This window comes from Mobula birostris, chromosome 3 (assembly GCF_030028105.1).
Source record: "Mobula birostris isolate sMobBir1 chromosome 3, sMobBir1.hap1, whole genome shotgun sequence".
NCBI lineage: Eukaryota > Metazoa > Chordata > Chondrichthyes > Myliobatiformes > Myliobatidae > Mobula > Mobula birostris.
In genome coordinates, this window is record NC_092372.1 from 42,500,761 (window position 1) to 42,519,868 (window position 19,108).

General features: G+C 42.8%; 1 protein-coding gene across 1 annotated transcript in view; it reads left to right on the forward strand.

Annotated features, from left to right (window-relative positions):
- LOC140195661 (granzyme K-like) overlaps window positions 1-11,530 on the forward strand; it is a 71,446-nt gene extending 59,916 nt beyond the window's left edge. The window contains exon 5 of the mRNA XM_072254379.1: window positions 11,249-11,530. Within this exon, the coding sequence (XP_072110480.1) occupies window positions 11,249-11,530 (282 nt within the window). The remainder of the gene's footprint in view (window positions 1-11,248) is intronic.
- The last annotated feature ends 7,578 nt before the right edge of the window (window positions 11,531-19,108 follow it).

Below are 19,108 nucleotides of genomic sequence, written 5' to 3' on the forward strand. Positions count from 1 at the left end.
GATGCTCTCAATACAACCTCTGTAGAATGTGGTGAGGATGGGGGGTGGGAGATGGACTTTTCTCAGCCTTCACAGAAAGTAGAGACACTGCTGGGCTTTCTTTGCTATGGAGCTGCTGTTGAGGGACCAGGTGAGATTCTCCGCCGGGTGAACACCAAGAAATTTGGTGCTCTTAACGATCTCTACGGAGACTTGTTATTCAACTTAGGAATGTGCTGTCAGCCAATCAGGGTAGTGGAATTGGGAGAAGGTTCTAGAGAATGCTGGGTTGAAGGTCTTTGTTGGCAGGACCTGGGAGAAGACAGGAGGCAAGATGGCTGAGGATGCCATCTCTGTTGTACAAGGTGCTTTGTGCAGATGAATGGCTTCAAGAAGCTAGAATCAATATTCCCATGGGAGACCGATTTCTGTGAGGTGAATTTTAAGAGACCTTTGAATGGTGGTGTGTGCTTTCACACAGAGCAAGGGCCTAGCGCGTGAGTGACAAACAAGTTCAAGATGAACTCCAACTTAAGTGCACATTTGACTGTTTAAAAGTAATGGGCCCCTTTTGTTTTTTTTTCCTTTCACTTAATAGCTGTTTGCTTTAATTAACTACCTTAAATATACTTATTTATAAATTGTGTGCAGTGTACGATCTGTTATTTCTTGCCGGGGGCAGTATATCACACAGCATTCACACAAACTCGAGTTTAGGTGGGCAAGACATCCCAACCTCAAGGATTTAGTGGGATCAAAGCCGTAAACATCCGAGACGTATGAAGCCAGGGAAAGGTGGCGTATTCACCGCAGAATCCAGTGGCTGTCAGCGAGGGGCTAACGAGCTGTTTCCAGGGACACCCAATAAAAGTGGGTTTCATAGAGAATGTTTCAAAAGTTCAAAGTTCAAAATTTAATATCGAACTACATTTATGTCACCATTTCCAACACTGAAATTTATTTTCTTGCGGGGACACTGAATAAATCTAATAAAGAATCAATGAAAGATCAACTAACAGGGCAGGCAAGCAGTGTGCAAAAGGCAATAAATAAACTCTGCAAATACAAAAAGGAAAATGAAAGAAATAAAGAAATAGATAAATGAATGAATAAATAAATAGGTGGATAGATAAACAAACAAACAAGCAAGCAAGCAATAAATATCAAGAACATAGATGAGGAGTCCATGACAGTGAGTCGACAGGTTGTGGGAACAGGTCACTGACAGGACAAGTGAAGATCAATGAAGTTATCTCTTTAGCTCAAGAGCCTGATGCTTGAGGGGTAATAAATGTTGCTGACCTGGAGGTGTGAGTCCTGAGGCTCCTGTACCTTCCTCCTGATGGCAGCAATGAGAAGAGAGCATGACCTGGCTGCTGGGGGTCCCTGATGATGGATGCTGCTTTCCTGCAACAGTGCTCCATGCAGATGTGCTCAGTGGTGGGGAGGACTTTACCCATGATGGACTGAGTCATATCCACTACTTTTTGTAGGATTTTCCATTACAAACAAGGTGTTACATATCAGGCTGTGACGCAGCTAGTATCACACAGCTATAGCAGTTTGTCAAAGTTTTAGTTGTCATGCCGAGTGTTTGCAATCTCCTAAGGAAGTAGAGGCACTGCCATGCTCCCTTCATAATTACACTGACTCGCTGGGCCCGGGACAGATCCACTGAAATGACAGCACTGTGGAATTTAAAGTTGCTGACCCTCTCCACCTCTGATCCCCCAATCAGGACGGGCTTATGGACCTCTGGTTTCCTTCTCCTGAGGTCAATAATCTTCTCCTTGGTCTTGGTGACATTGAGTAATTGTTGTTGTTGTGGCACCGCTCAGCCAGATTTTAATACCCCCTTCTATATGCTGATATGTCACCAACTTTGATTTGTCTATGACAGTGGTGTCATCAGCAAACTTAAACATGGCATTGGAGCTGTGCACAGCCACAGTCGTCAGTGTAAAGTGAGTAGAGCAGGGAGCAAAGCTCGCAGCACAACTGTGGCTATATTTCATTAGGAGTTTGATGAGATTTGGTAGGTCACCAAAGACACTCGCAAATTTCTACAGATGTACCATGGAGAGCAGTCCAACTGGCTGCATGGGACTGCACAGGATCACAATAACCTAGAGTTGTATAATTATTCAGCTCCATCATGGGTACTAGCCTCCATCTCAAGGAGCGATGCCCCAGTAAGGTGGCATCCATCACCCAGCACATGCCCTGTTCTCATGGCAACCATCAGGAAGGAGGTACAGGAGCCTGAAGGCACACACTCAACAATTCAGGAACAGCTTCATCCCCTCTGCCATCCGATTTCTGAATGGACGTTGAACCATCTCATCACTTTCTATATTTTTATTTTTGCACTACTTATATTTACTGTAATTCATGTTTTTTGCCTCTATTCTTCTGTATTGATTTGTACAGCTGCCGCAAAGAGAAAGAATTTCCCAACCTATGCTGGTGATATTAAACTTAGTTCTGATTCCGAGAGGGTGGCCACTTGAGGGAGTACTTTGAAAGCTTTCTTGAGCCATCTCACAACAATATTATCTGCTGCAATACTTGCTGTGCTCCAGTTCCCAGAGGATGAAAGGGTCTTTCAGGCATCGATAAAAGAAGGCATTGACAGCTGATAAAGTTCCAATAAAGAATTAAAACATGTTAGTGAAGAACTTCTGGTGCAAATTCATAACATCTTTAATTTCTAGGAAGGGAAGAACATGCTAGAGGGTTTTGCTTTTGTAGACAACATAACCATGACCTTCTTCAAGATCGGAGATGTCTATTTGTGGCAACTACAGAGGGGTTTCCCTCTTCTTTCCTGAAACAGTGTACAATAAACACAGTAATCACTGCGTACCAGATTCATAATACAGGTAGAGTGCAGCACCAACAGGGAAGGCCTGTGAGTGTTCACCCTGATAGGAGGATTCAGAAGGGAGTGAGTTCATGGAAGTTGTCCTAAACTGATGGATTAAACTGGGCAAAATCAAAGAGCCAATTGCTGAATTTCAACACACATCAGTGGCTGGCCTTATCAGGAACGATGACAAGACAGAGCATGGGGAGGAAGTGGAGCAGCTGATGTATTGGTGTGAGAAGAACAATCTAAGCCTGAATCTGGAGAATACAAAGGAAATCATTGTGGACTTCATTGCCATCTGCGAATACATTGCTCCTCTGTAAAGAGAGTTGAATGCACCAAGTTCACCTGATCCCTTAACATCAGCTCCCTGAACAAGAAGGCAGAGCAGCGCCTGCAATTCCTACGAAGATTGAGGCAAGCCAGGCTCCCAATCCACATCTGAACTGCATTTTACAGGAGCACCATTGAGAGCTTCCTGACAAGATACATCTCCGTCTGGAATGGGAGCTGTTGAGCATCGGACCAGAAGTCCCTACAATGGACTGTGAGAACTGCTGAGAGGGTCATAGGAGTCTCCCTACCATCAATTGGGTCATTTATCAGGACCGCCACATTCATGGGTCCCTTGGTATTATGAAGGCTCCAACCCATCCATCCAGCATCCTCTCTGACTTTCTACCATCAGGTAGGAAACTACGATCAGAGATTAGAGATCAGAGCCATCATTGTGAAGACTAGTTTCTGTTCATTCCCTAAATTCCGAAATATTAAGTGAAATTAAATTCCACAGCTACTGTGATGAACTCAGGTCCATAACTCCACACTAGTAACATTATTTGGTAACATCACTCCACACTGCATCCATGTATGGTGAGCATGTTAAAGGAGAACTATTGAAAGTTCCTTCAGCTCTGAGAAACTCGTTGTAAATTGGGTTTCACCACACACATCAATGAAATAGAAGGACCTTCTTTATTTAAAACTACAATTACTGGAGAAACAAAAGAAAGCCAACCAATAATCAGGCAGGGAGCTTAGATAATACAGACAGTTTCCTTATATTGTTCAATAAGGGTCCAATTGCATCGATTGTAACACATCAAAGGATTGCCTGCTCTAATTACTAAAATGGCTTACTACAATTTTTTCAATCATCTGCAACTTATCCTGACATCTTGTGCAAACATGAAATTTATTTTTGCCTTACTTCATTCAATGCAGCACGTAACCCATGAAGAAGGAAAATGGAGTCTCCTCCTGCCATATATTCTAGTACACTGGATCTTCTTGTTGCCTGGGACTTCTGAGTTCCTTTGAATAATTTGGGGAGCTCTCACCCTTCTGCAACCTCTTGGCCTCCTTGGTTTCATAATCTGTGTATTTACTGACTGACTGCGATGGGGTGTCTACATTTGAGAGACAATACTCTTCTCTGCTGATCAAATTTGAGCCTGGTTCTATCAGTAAGAATTTTATGATGAGTGTTTACATTTGTAAAGTTTTAAGAGTTTTCCAGTCATCTCACTAGAGTCAAAAAAGAAAGGATGTTATTAATCTAACAAATCAAACCAGCACATCATCAAGATCATTGAAATATATTACAAACTACAGAAGCTGCAGCACTACTCTCTACAGAAAACCACTAGATGCTGCATATGTTACCAACACCTAATATTCCATTTTGGCATGGAATAGCATCTGTGCAATCCGTCACCATTTTGTACATAAATTGCTTCCTTCCTGAAGATGATTCAGCTCATCTTTTGGTTTTCTACCCAGATGTCCCTGTAATTTGTGAACAAATGGCTCATGAACAGCCAAACCAAACCCATTTAATCAGCCTAAACAATAAGCCAGCTGAATTTAACAATATGCTTCACTCAGCGAGTAAACTCTATTTAGTGATCTCAAGATATTTTAGAGGATTCAACAATAACTTAAGTGCAAGAGATTTCAATTAGAAACAGAAAACACAGTAAACATCCTGCTGATCGGTTTGCAAATGATTGAGAAAGATGAGTCATCCTTTGGGTTTACTGTATTTCTCACCCTGTGAAATATACTTCAGGTAAATAGTCATATGTTCCTTGGTAGCAAGTGGCTACTTATCCTTTCCAGAGCTGAATGTTTCATTAATAATGAAACCCACCAGTACCATCAAACTGACCTTCAAATGTGAACTTTAAAACAACCGGCTTCACCTTCTTGATGTTCTTTGCATTTCCTTTGGCCACACGAGTTGAACTAAATGTTCTGAAGGTGGTAAATGTTATTCCTTTGTTCAAGAAAGGTACGAGGGATATCCCTAGGAATTACAGAACAGTGAGACAATTGTGGTCAAACTATTAGAGAGGATGCATAGAGACAGGGTTTACAAGAGCAATACTCTCACCGGGCCTCGTACACTAACTTGGCTCATCAGCTAACTCTGCAAATAGCCATCTGACTCAGTGGTGAGAAGGCTGCCTTTCAGAGGCCTTTCAGAGTCAACGTCGGTATGATTTGGGGTTCAACCAAACAGGAACGTCTGGATGTTTCAATTAAAGGAATCTCAATAAGAGCGAATGCTGTGTAAATACTGCCCATACACAGTTATCAGTGGCCCACAAATGACAGATCGTACAACAGCATAATATTAGATAGAAAGCATATTTACCAATTATCAACTTTATGGAACAGTTAACAGAGAAACAAAAATAAAGCTAAAAGGGCTCATTACAGTTAAACCAGTCTAACTGTTACAAAAAGATTGGCACTCAGTTCTGTAGTAGCTGGGTGATTGCTTCACTCATGGCACTGAATTCTCATCACCCACCACAAGTAGAACTTCCCTTCTTGGATTTCTCCACCTTGAGAGGCACTCTTTGCAAAAGGGTCCCCCTGCCTTTGGATAGGATCCTCCAGGCATCTTCCCTGGTGTAATTCTCTCTATACCTCCCACCAGAAAAGACTCCAAACCAGATTGCTGTCCTTCAGAAAACTCTTCCGGCCCAGCTCTCGGGAGTGTTCCTTGCCATCCCACTCCTGACACAACACTCCTCAGTTGGGCAACATGACTACTTTTCTTTAGCTGAAGCCACAATACTCTTAACTTGAGGACACACTCTTTTTACAGAAAACTGCAAAAATAAAATACCTCACAGCAAAACAGTAGAAATCTTAAACAGGGCATTCCATTTTCCACCCACCAAAAACAGTCATGTCCTCATGTCTTTAAAATTTAGTATATCATTAATAACACAGTAAATCATTAATAACACAATATTCAAATACATTTTGTGATTTCTGAAAATGGCAGTAACAGATCTCACTATTGGGATGGATGCTACACTGTTTATCCAGTGCATCATATACCAGCCTATCTGGGGGCTTTCTTGGCTCTTGAGAATTTATCTTTTCTTCAGCTTCTGCAGCCTCAGGCACTTCTTGTGACTGTTCCTGTTCACTCATGGTTACCTGACCCTATCTATCACTTCGACACAGGACCCCCAGCCACCAGATGAATTCAGCTTCATCCTCAATTGTATTGGAGCCCATTTTGCCCTCACTGTCAATTATCATGTTGGCCTGTCCACTGGTAGAAATCTCTTCATCAAATCTTGGGGAGTTTGCATATTAGTCAAACAATACTCCCATTTCCTCATCCTCTGAGTCTGTACTGTGTTCAGTGGTTGGCCATTTTCAGGTCTTTCCACTGAAGTCACACTATAGTCAGCAGTTAGCCTTTCTGTTCTCTGACCAGCTGTAGTTCTGTGTCAGACTCTGGGTCAACACGTACTTCATGCCCTAAAGCAGCGGTCCCCAATCACCGGGCCGCAGAGCATGCGCTACCAGGTCGCGAGGAAACAATATGATTTGGTGATATGAGTCAGCTACACCTTTCCTCATTCCCTGTCATGTCCACTTTTGAGCCATTATGCACGCGAGGTCATTACCCACGCGTCATCCTTGTCATTGCGGGAAGGAGATCAACTCCTCCAGCTTGTAAATGACGGCGGGCTGAGAAGTACGTTTGACATAACATCTCTGCTGGCATTCCGGATCAAAGTCAAGGCTAAATATCCTGAGATAGCCACGAAAGCACTGAAAATGTTGCTTCCATTTCCAACATATCTCTGCAATGAATGCAATGAAAACTAAATTGCGGAATAGACTGGACATAAGGAACTCCCTTCGAGTATCGCTGTCTCCCATCACCCTTCGATAGGACCGTCTTGTTGCAGGAAAACAAGCCCAGGGCTCCCACTGATTCAGCGATATTGATGCATTGCAATGATTTTATATGTTCATATGAGGAAAATATGTGCTGTGTGTTTAATATCCAAACGTTAAGATGTTATGATGCTATTGACTTATATAACCATATAACAATTACAGCATGGAAACAAGCCATCTATGCCCTTCTAGTCCATGCTGAACGCTACTCTCACCTCGTCCCACCGACCTGCACTCAGCCCATAACCCTCCATTACTTTCCCGTCCATATACCTATCCAATTTTTCTTTAAATGATAATATCGAACCTGTTTCTGACACTTCTACTGGAAGTTGGGGTTCAACACTTACTTCAAGCTCCCCTGTCCTCCCCTGATAATTGACTTATCACTATATTCGTGCGAGGAAAATATGCGGTGTGTGTTTAGTATTAAATTCGTTAGATAAACCCTTTCAGAAACGAAATTGAGTGTATTAGCCACTTATCACCGATATTCCGGTCGTGATTAACACCCCCACCCCCGCCGAACAGAATCGCCAAAATCGATTTGTAGAAAAATTATCGGCAGCTGCGCACATGCGCAAGTCAAAACATGCGCACTGGTGCCCGCGCAAGGCTTCATGGTCATTGTAGTCTTTGTCTTGGTAAACACAACGTATTTGACTGCTACTCTTGTCCATTGTGTCCGTTGGCAAACAACACCCACCCCCGCCCCCCACCGGTCGGCCGGTCCACAAGAATATTGTCAACATGAAACCGGTCCGCAGTGCAGTAAAGGTTGGGGACCCCTGCCCTAAAGGAAGAAGATGATTCTGATGGAGAATTTTGACAGCACCATTCCCATCTTCTGGCTTCACCTGGAAACTGGCAAATTGGCATCTGGCTCTCCACTACGTAAGGTGTGGACACCCAGCCGTCGGCCAATGCATGCATACCTAGTAGCTCCAAATTTCTTATTAAAACTCTGTCTCCAGGCATCAGTTCAGTGAACCTAATCTTTTGATCATGTCTCCTCTTGTTTCCTTGGTTTTGATGGGTAACAAAAACCACATAAGCTCTTTGCAGTTTTTTCTTCATGCCAGACACATACTTTGAGTTACTTTTTCAGCAGAAAGCCTTCACCGTTGGCCCCAAAACAGATATACACAGATAATCTCGCTTCACGTCTGAACGTCAAATAGTATGGCAAGTAGCCAGTAGCTTCATTCTGTGTATAGTTGTAGTGGTGTACCAAATGCCCTATATGCTGACTCTACTTGTTCTTTTTGTTGGCATCCAGAGTTTCAAGCATGTCTAACAACATCCTGTTGAAACTTTTAGGCTGAGGATCACCCTGAGGGTGATACAGTGTGGTCCTTGACTTCTCGACTCCAAGCATACTCAGTAACTGATGTATGAGCTGACTCACAAAAATCCCTTCCTTGATCCCAGTGGACTATTCCTGGGAGTCCATAATGAACAAAATACTTTGCCCATAACATTTTGGCAACTGTGGCTGCTCTCTGATGCTTTGTGGGGAAGTTTGAGCATATCAGGTGTCGTGATCCAAGACATTTCCAACGTTACTGGAATCAGGCTCTATGGAGAGGAGATCCAAACACACTAACTACAGTGGTCCCGTGCTTTGTAAATGAGATAATGGAGCAACTCTCATAGCCAGTGTCTTCCTCCAAATATATCAGATGCACGACTTACAGAATTCTTCAACCCCAGGTATCATTCGGGGCCAATAGCACCGGTCTCGTACCAACCCATGGGTCTTGTCAAACCCCAAATGACCTCAGTCATTATAAATGACTTTAGTACAATACTCCGGTACCTCTCAGTCAAAACCAACTGGGAAAGCCAAGGCCTGTCTGGAGGAGACATAACCCTGTATAAAACTTTCCTCCTTAACTCCAGATTGTCCCATTCTCTCGTCAGTAAGGGTATTGCAGAGTGTTTTGTCTTCTCACCTTGGGCCATATCCCCTTTGACAACAGATGACCAAATAGCACCTATACAAGGGACATCTTGGGCTGCTGCCATTTCTGCAGGACTCAAGACAGGCAACTGCTTCATACCCAGAGTGGTCAAGTTGCAATATACTTGTGGAATGACATGACTAGAAGCTCCCAAATGATCCACAGCTCTACCATGCCAAATTTCTGCCTCTTATTTCCCCACTGAGGAAAACTAGCACATTGCCTTAACACCAGAGGCAGGAACACCTTCCCATTCTCAGTCCATGTCCGGCACCTCATTCAAACGACAGGACAATGCATTTGCATCAACGCTCTGACTCCATGCCGATGTTAAAGACTGAAATCATTAGCGGACAATGCCACCAACCAGTGAAAACCTGTGATATCCAACTTCGTCAAGGTCAGGATACAAGTTAGTGGATTGTTGCTCAAACTTGGCATCATATTGATACTCACTTAACTTATCCAACACAGCCCATTTCAATGACAGAAACTCCAATATGTGTTCAGGCTAGTTTATTTTATTTTGTAATTTATTTTTTATTGAATTTCATCATCAAACAAACATTTCCATAATATGTATTTCAGATACAGCACATATATATCATATAATCATATTTGTCACAAATCTCCACATAATATTTATCTGAGGTATACGCTTACAGAAAGGAGAGGAAAGAAAGAACAATTGAAAGAAGAAAACTATGTACAGAGTAGGGAGTGATTTTTTTTTACAACATATTCATTGACTTCTGAGAATAACATCAGGCCTATGAGGTGTTATGTAGTTAAACCATTTTTTCCAGTATGAATTAAATTGTTCCAACTTATGATTAACAGATGCTGTTACCTGCTCCATTTTGTAAATGTCCATTGTAATATCCATCCATACATTTAAAATTGGGCTCTCCTGTGATAACCATTTCCTGGTAAAGGTCTTTTTACCAGCCACCAGCAGTACATTCATTAAATATTTAACTTTTTTCAACCATTCTTGAGGTATATACCCAAAATATATGGTCTTATTCTCTAAGGGTATTTCACATTTAAAGATGTCTTGTAGGGCATTATGTATCCCACTCCAATAGTCTTTGTTAACGGGGCATTCCCAGAAAATATGCATTCTGGTTTCCACAATTTCTCCAGCAAACAGGGGGGTTACTATCATAATGGGATTTCTGAGAAGGTGTAATAAAATATCTTATCAAGTTTTTCCACCCAAACTCCCTCCATTTCTGTGAACTGGTACACTTCCATTGATACCTCCATATTATTGTCCAGTCTTCCTCAGATATTATTATCCCTCCTTCCTTCTCCCATTTTGTTTTAATGTATGAAGTCGAATGTGTTTTAAGATTTGACAAACCCTTATACATGCTTGAAATGATTTTACTACCGTTGTCTGAATTATATGCTTTTCTGAATAGCTCTATCAGATATGTACTTGCCTTGGTTACATTTTAACCATCCTGTTAACATACTGTCTTATCTTGATTTAAAATCACTTGTCTATTTTTCTGTCCCCTTTCAAAAACCCACCCCAGTGCTTCACACAGCATGGAGGCACCCCAGGAAAAGGCACTGTAGCGCCCACTGCCCTATTACCAATTCCTGTCCTTTCTTCAATAGTCCATGCAAAACTTCTGATTTTCTTTCTTTCTTTTCCCAGCATGGATCTAAAAGCTGTTTAGATGGATGATTTTCTCCATGCCCTTGTAGGTTTATCCAATAGGCTAACGTAAGCTGCGTTCTCCTGAGTTCCAGAGGTGTGTCTCCCAACTTCCACTGGTGCGATCTCTCCGGACACAAAGTGCCAGAGGAATTCAGCAGGCCTGGCACCATCTATGGAAAAGAATCAACAGTCAACGTTTTTGGCCAAAATCTTGGCCCAAAATGTCGACTGTACTCTTTTCCACAGATGCTGCCTGGCCTGCTGAGTTTTCTAGCATTTTGAGTGTATTGCTTGGTTTTCCCGCATCTGCAGATTTCCTGGTCTTTGATCTCTCCAGAGCGGTGAACCATTTGCTATGTGCCGCAATATTTATCGCGGAAGGCTTAAGAATACCTGTTTGGAGTTGCTGGGGTGGCGTGGCTCAGAGGACCAGAAGGACCTACACCGTGCTGTATCGCTAAATTAAAATAAATAAAATATAAATAAACATGCTAGAGATTTTATGTGCAGAAATAAGACAAAACCAATGTTTTTTATTTGCTACAGCTGGAGTCTAAGGCAGAACTTAACAAGTTTGTGGGCCTTCTACCACTGCCACACAAGGAATCGGATTTGAAAGAGGGAACGGTCTGCACGGTTGCTGGATGGGGAACAACAAAAGCAAACTCAAACAAAGCATCTGATTCACTCAGAGAAGCAGACGTAACCATCATAGACAGAAAAACGTGCAACAATCGGAAGTATTATAACCGCCAGCTCTTAATAACTGAGAATATGCTTTGTGCTGGCGACAAAAAGGGAAGGAGAGATGCATGCTTTGTAAGTTAGATTGTAAAAAAATACAGTAGCAATAACTGAACATAATTAGAATTGTCTTCTATGCAAGTTTAGATTCAGTCTTTTCTGGTGCTCTAAGCTATGAGGCTGTTTCATAGATTTTAACAAACTGAATCCATCAGGAGAATAAGGATCTCATTGAAACCTATGGAATATTGAACAGCTTAGATAGATTGGAGGTGTAGAGGATGTTTCCTACAGTGGGGGAGTCTAGGCGCAGCCTCAGAATACAAAGCTGTCCCTTTCAAACAGAGATGAGAAGGAATGCCTTTAACCAGAACGTGGTGAATCTATGGATGGCTGTGGAGGCCAAGGGTCATTGGAGATATTAAAGGTGGAGGTTGATAGGTTCTTGATTAGTGCGGGCGGCAGGGGTTATGGGGAGAAGGCAGGAGAGTGGAGCTGAAAGGATAGGAGATCAGCCATGACGGATTGGCAAAGCAGACTTGATGGGCCAAATAGTCTAATTCTGCTCCTTTGGCTTATGGCCTAAGTACATCCTTTCATGTACTGAAATTCTCAGTGCATCATAAATAAGTAGATTTTAAACATTTCAGTGCACTCTATTTGGTCCGCGGTATGGGCATCACTGGTCAGGCATGGGAACTGGGGAATGCCTGAGGGGGATATAGGAAGGATACTTGGGCCATGGAAAGTGATGTGGTTGGGGCAAAAATATTTATGGGGATTTGGGGAATGAAACACTGAAGGAATCGAAAATACAAATTCCAGAAATTCCGTCCTTTTAATTCCCCAAATATTTCTCTTGGTGTGATATCATTGGTCAATCCGCACTGCTCCCAGGAATTTGGCACTGGCCGCTGTGAATATTAGCTTCCTTGTGAGTGGGAAGCTTACCAGGGATGGCTGATGGTCCAACTGAGGAATCCAGAGTAACATCATAGCCATGCAGAGAAGCCCAGTCCCCCAGAATCATTGACCTCAGGTTTTATTCTCATTTGTAAACTGGAATATTCATGGGCTGCAGAACCTGGATCTGCACCAAATTCACACCTTTAATGCTCGCATTGAAGTGAAGGCATGCAGTTCAATGCTGGTCAGACCTTAAATTCCTATGGTTAATCTGAGTTGTATTCCTATTTTGCAGGGCAATTAAGGAGATTGCCAGCAGTCTGCACTCTACACTCTACAGGACCTCTCAGATAGGTCCTATCAGAAAATTGCATGGCATTGCACTTTAACCCTGCAAGGACTCAATATACATGTTTCTTTGGATTGTTTTTTGACAACAAGCAGGAGCCATTGAAAATGATGGGCATTACTGTAGCTCTTCTTCCTTTGAAATGGGTGCCTGGGAATATTTGGGACCTGACCTCGTGAGGTGAACCAGAAGTCAGGAAGGTCAGAGAGTACAAGAAATAGAAGCAGATCACAAGGCCCCTCCAGGCCATTCCTCCATTCAACATGATTATGGCTGATCTGGTCCAGACTCTTCTGCCAAATGCTCTAGCCTTCAATTCCACACTTTTTCAAAAGTGTATTTATCTCCACTTGAAATACTTCCAAAGACCTGGTCTGCATGCCGATTTGTGTTAGAGAGTTCCAGAGATCCATTATCCTCAAGAAAATTTTTTCTACACACTCAGTTTTAATTGACCAGGCCCTTATTTTGAAACTACACTTCCACTTCCACCCCATTTCAGGCTCTCCCAGTAATGAAAAATTTCAATATCTACCTTCTCACCCTCCACTCCACATAGCCAAGTGGTTAAGGTATTCATCTCGTTACCTCAAAGTCGCTAGATCGAGCCTCAGCTGTGGCAGCGTGTTTGGCCCTTGAGCAAGGCACTTAATCACACATTGCTCTAGTCTGTGCGAGGAGTGGAGCCCCACACAGACTTCCAATCTGCGCCTTGTAAGGTATGAAAATGCCCGAACACAGGCATCCCATGGTCTAAGTCGATGTTCCCTCCCCTCCCCACACTCCAAAGGATCTTTCAATAAGACCACCCCTCATTTACTAAACTAATACATTAAACTCCATTTGCCAAGTCACCCACTCAGTCCATCTGCATCCTAGTTTGGAGGCCTAATATCCTCAGTAAATTCACTTCGACAATTTTTTTCTTAAAATTGGATACGTACTCTATATTCTGTCTCCTTCTCCAAGTCATTAACATAAATGGTAAATAATGAAGGTAGTAATTGATCCCTGTACTATAATTTTCCAGCTGAAAAAGTCCCATTTGTTCCAACTCTTTGTCCTCGGAGAACTCACAGTCTCTTCCTAATATCCTTCTCTCGTCCTGTTCCCGTCTCCTGCTTTCTTGGTACTCTTACTATTTCCCAAGCAGATCAGAATAACTGCTCAGCCAGAGTTCCCCTTGGTTTGACCACGATAATGGGTAGTCCTCTATTACTCATGTCTGTTGTCGCCTCTTCCATCGTCTGATATAGCTGTATCCCTTCTTGGTAAAATACCCTCAGTTTAGCAGGGTACGGGGCTTGAAATTGAATCTTTTCCAACTTTAATATTTGTTTTGCCTTGGAATATTCCTTCCGTTTCTGTTGGAGCGCCGGGGGGTAATCATGATGGAAGTATATTAACTTCTCATTCCAAAACACCCTCTTCTTACCCCAGGCCCTTCATAGAATCTCCACCTTGCTCTTCAATCGAAGGAATTTAAGTACCATTGAGCGCAGTTTACTTTGACTGTCTCCGGGAGGTCGTGGGACAAGTGAACGATGCACCCTCTCAATTTCAATCTCCATAGTTGAGGGGATCTCCAACGCTTTCCGCAGCAACTTTTCTACAAAGTCTATCATCGACAATCCCTCCGCTCCTTCAGGATCATTATAAATCCTGATATTTTCCCGTCGCGATCTTCCCTCCTGGTCAAGCAATTTAATTTCCTGTTGATTTAATATTTTTATCGTCTTACTTAGTATCTGTTCCACGTTTTGCACGCGATCTTCCACCTTCTCAATTCGAGTCTCTGCCACTGCTATTTTCTGATTGACGTTGGCGAGCTCTGACTTTATATCATTGAGTTGCTGCTTTATATCTTTTTGGACTTCCCTTATCTCTTCCAGAATCTTTATCATATTTGCCGCTTCGCCAGCACGAGGCCCCGCGTCAGCCTCGCCACCACACGCACATGTCGGAGAGCCACGCGCTGCACCTCTCTCTTCCATAGGCTCCGCAGTGGTGTTTTTTTATCTCCATTCTTTTTCCCCATTCTTACCCCCCCTTATCAATTCATATACTTTCAAAAGATCTTATATTTGATGGATTAACGGGGCAAGGCTCCGAATGGCTAAGATCAACCTTGCATTCTTCTCTTTTTGTTCTCCTCCCTTTCTTCCCCGAGGGCGGGTAACCACACAGAAACTGATTCAAAGAGTGGCTTTCTCTGGAGTAGTCCTTCACAAATCTCCAGTGGTACCCACAAAATCCAAGGAATAAACCTAGTGCACTCACATTCTTGGGCCTTGGCCATGTGGTCACCTCCTGTATCTTGGACGGTCTGTAGCATCTCCATCCTGTGAGACATTGAGTCCGACATAGCTGACCGACATCTTACAGAATTGGCACTTGTCCAATGACACTTTTAAATCTTCCCTACGGCTTTCAGGCAGTCTAGCGTCTTCTGTAGCCTCGTCTCTTGCTCGTCCAGTGTGGACCCTAACACTATGAGATCATCCAGGTACATCAGGACCTCAAGCAAGTCTCCCTATTTCCAGGGTAGATATTACCTGGGTCCTGCCAAACCCATGAGGTTGGGATGTCTCACCCACCCGAACACCGGTTTGTGTGAATAATGTGTAATTTACTGCCCCATGCAATCGCCTGATGGCAAGAAGTAACAATTCATACACTGCATACGATTATAAATAAAGTATATTTATGAACATTAACTTGATCAGAGAGTTATTAAAGAAAAGGAAGATAAAAAAACAAAAGGCCTACTATAACTAAACAGTCAAATCTGCACAAGTGGCACTCAAATTTTCCAAAAGCCAACACGGCACCATCACATACTCTCCGACACCCGGTCAAGTTCCCCCTCCTGGGATCCGTCGAATCTTCATTCCCAGCGTCCTTCAGCTTCCACAGATGCTGCCGAATGTCCTCCTTCTCTGCGGGTGCCAATCGCCAAGACCTTTCCCTGAAATGAGTGTCCTCTGTCACTCGGATGGTGTGGTGAGTACTCTTGGAACAACCCACATCAAACTCATCCATAGAAAAGACATCTTTGAACTTCAACATCTTCTCTGTCAGTCTCCTTTTCCAACTTCCAGTCGCCAGGAGTCACCAAAGTTGAATGACTTGGCTGACAACTCTCCTGCTCCAGGAGATGGTCTCTCACCTGCTTTTCTCACAGGAAAATCAGACATTACAGTCACTGGAAAAAGATGTGCCATTGGCATCCCCCCCTGAGGATGACCTCCCTCCCTGAGGTGTTCCTGACAATCACTGTCATCCTGTTTACCTGTAACCAACAGCTTCTACAGTTTGGACCTCCCCATTACCCCAGGAGGTAAGCGTGACTCCTTTTTGTGATCTCCCAGAACATCCACCAGGAGGGCCTTAGCATCAGGCATTCTGGGAAATTTGGGTGTTTCCTGTCACTCTAGTTACATTCCCAGGCCATCACATGATGGGTTTTGACTCAGTGTACCACACAGTTCCTTGTTTGTGCTCAACATCTGGCCTAAGATGGACTTGTACATCCTCAAAAATAGCAATGAACACCAGGTGAATGGGCAGGGTTTTCAGAAAGCTCTCTCCAATTCTTTCCTCGCAGGTTCCCACTAGCCTCCTCACAATAGCATTTGTTCCCACAAGAATTGATACTTCACCCTTCTCAACCGGGTCCAGACAGACCAACACCAACATACCAGGGAATTCAGCTACTCCCTCATCTGCCTCTGAAAACTCCAGCTTCAACGACAAGTAACCATCATATGGGTAGTCATCAGTACTAAGGCCTCAGAGCTCTAGGGCACTGAGTGGTGCCAATGGTAAATATATACAATTCAGTCCCTACATCTCTACCCCAGCATCTCCACAAAAGTTCACACCTTCTTTCCCACAAAGATAAGTCTAATTACCCTCTTATTACCTCTACAACTCACAATGACCTGCAGGTGATTGCTATACCTTCACATAGCTCACAGAGCTTATAAACCGGAAAATGACGCTCCATGGATCAGACTGAAGAAACCTCTTGGATGAGAGGGGAAATGTCCTCTGGACAACACAGCAAGTCCAGTTGCCTTGATTTGCTACTGCTTGACCTGGATGACTGAGAACCTTCATACAGAATGAGAGGAAACTTGACAGTGGAGTTTAAGATGATGAGAAGCATAGATAGTGGACAGCCAGTGCCATTTTTTTCTATTCTGGCAATGTTTACAGTAATATGGGAGGATATAGTTTAACATGATTGAAGGAAAGTATAGGGGGAAATGTCAGAGATAAGTTTTCTACACAGTTGAGTGGATATTGCATAGAATGCACTGCTAGGTGTGGTGGTTGTGGCAGTTTCGTTAGGGATATTTCAGATAATCAGATAGGCACATGGAAAAAAGGAAAATGGAGGACTATACGGGAGGGAAGAATTAAATGGAACTTGGAGTAGGTTAGAAGGTTGGCACAACATCATTGGTCAAAGGGCCTGTACTGTGCTGTACTATTCTGTGTTCTTTGGAGACATTGCAAATCTGCTCAATTCTTAATGAAATGGAGCCACTGCTGTGCTTTCTTCATGATTGCATCAGTGTTTTAGGTGCAAGAGAGATCCTCACAGATATCAATGTGTAGGAACTGGAAGCTGCTCATCCTTTCCACTGCTGACTCCTCAATGAGAACTGGTGTGTGTTATCCCAACTTCCCCTTCTTGAAACCCACAATCAATTCCCTGGTCTTGCTGATGTTGAGTACGAAGTGGCTGTTGTGACAACAGTCAGGTGGCCAATCTATCTCATTTGTATAAGCCTAATCGTTGCCATCAGAAATTCTGCCAACAACAGCTCACTGACTGAGGAATCACTTGTACATTCCTACTCTCTTTATTATGTCATTTAGAGCCAAACACTAAGTTCAAACTTTTGCTTTCATTTTGATTGTTCATTTGATAGCAGTTGCCATATGACTAATACGTTACCAGCTTTAGACATAAATATGGAATTAATTTTTAAAGACAAGTGTTTATTTCTAATGTTCACAGCAATAGAAATCTACCCTGAATCAAATTGATTTTCAAAGGCGGAATATAATTCAGAAATGGAACCATATTTTCCAAAAGAAAAGCTAAATGGATTATTTTACTCTGCACTGTTTTCCTGGCAATATTTACATACATTGAGTGTGATGAATGGAAAATCAATATCTCACTCTGATGAGGAAGAAAGAAACATTTGTCCTCCAGAGCCAGCTCTGCCATTCAATGAAGTTACAGTTGGTACAACTTTCCTGCCCTCTCACAAAATCCCTTAATTCCCTTACTGATTAAAATTCTTTCTGTCCCAGCACAGCTCTCTTGATCAAGGAATTCTAAATTTCCTCCAACACACTGCACTATTTGAAAATAGACAATTTTTAACCAGTCTTTGATTCAATCTGATGTTCCTACCTTCTTTAAGAAGGCAACAATCATCCCAGTCTGTCTGTCTAGGTACCATATCTGATGCGGGCTTTGGTGACCATGGTTTTCCATATAGACCTATCTTTCGTTTTTTGGATGACTTCCATTTCCTCGATGTGCCGCCACCTGGCTATGCTTTTGATGTACATAAGCCGAGGTCTTCCTCTAGGTTTGCTCCCAGCACCTAAGGAAAAAAAAAAAGACCTTAATGACTATTTCCTGATGACTCCGACATCCAGAGTCATGAAGTGTTTTGAGAGGCTAGGTATGGTACGCATTAACTCCAGCCTCCCAGACAAACTTGATGCTGTAATTCACTACTTCTGAAAAGGGTCTTTGGCAAATGCCATCTCCTGGAGCAACTGGACAGTAAATACAACTATGTTTGACTATTATTTATTGTCTACAGCTCCATCTTCAATGCTATAAATCCATGCAAACTCATCTCCAAACTCGTCGATCTGGGACTCAGCACCTCCCTTTGCATCTGGATCCCTGACTTCCTGACCAACAAACTGGAACCAGTAGGGTAGGCTCAACACCTTCAATGTGATTATTCTCATTTCACAAGGCTGTGTCCTCAGCCCCCTATTTGCATAGGTTCCTCAGATCCCCATACACTCAAGACTCTGTGGCCAGGTTCTGCTCTACCTCCACCATGGTGGCCCCTGTCTCAAATGATGAGGAACTCCGATACAGGAAGGAGACTGAGAGCTTAGTGACATGCTGTCATGACAACAATCTTTTCTTCAATTCATCAGAAGAGAAGGTCCCACACAGGAGATTAGTGTGCAAACTTAAAGCACACGGTACAGGTTTCCCCCGCCATCCGAAGGTAGAGTGTTCCTATGAAACGGTTCATAAGCCAAAATGTTGTAAAGTGAAGAAGCAATTGCCATTTATTTATATGGGAAAAATTTGTTACAGTTCACAAACCCAAAACTAACCTACCAAATCT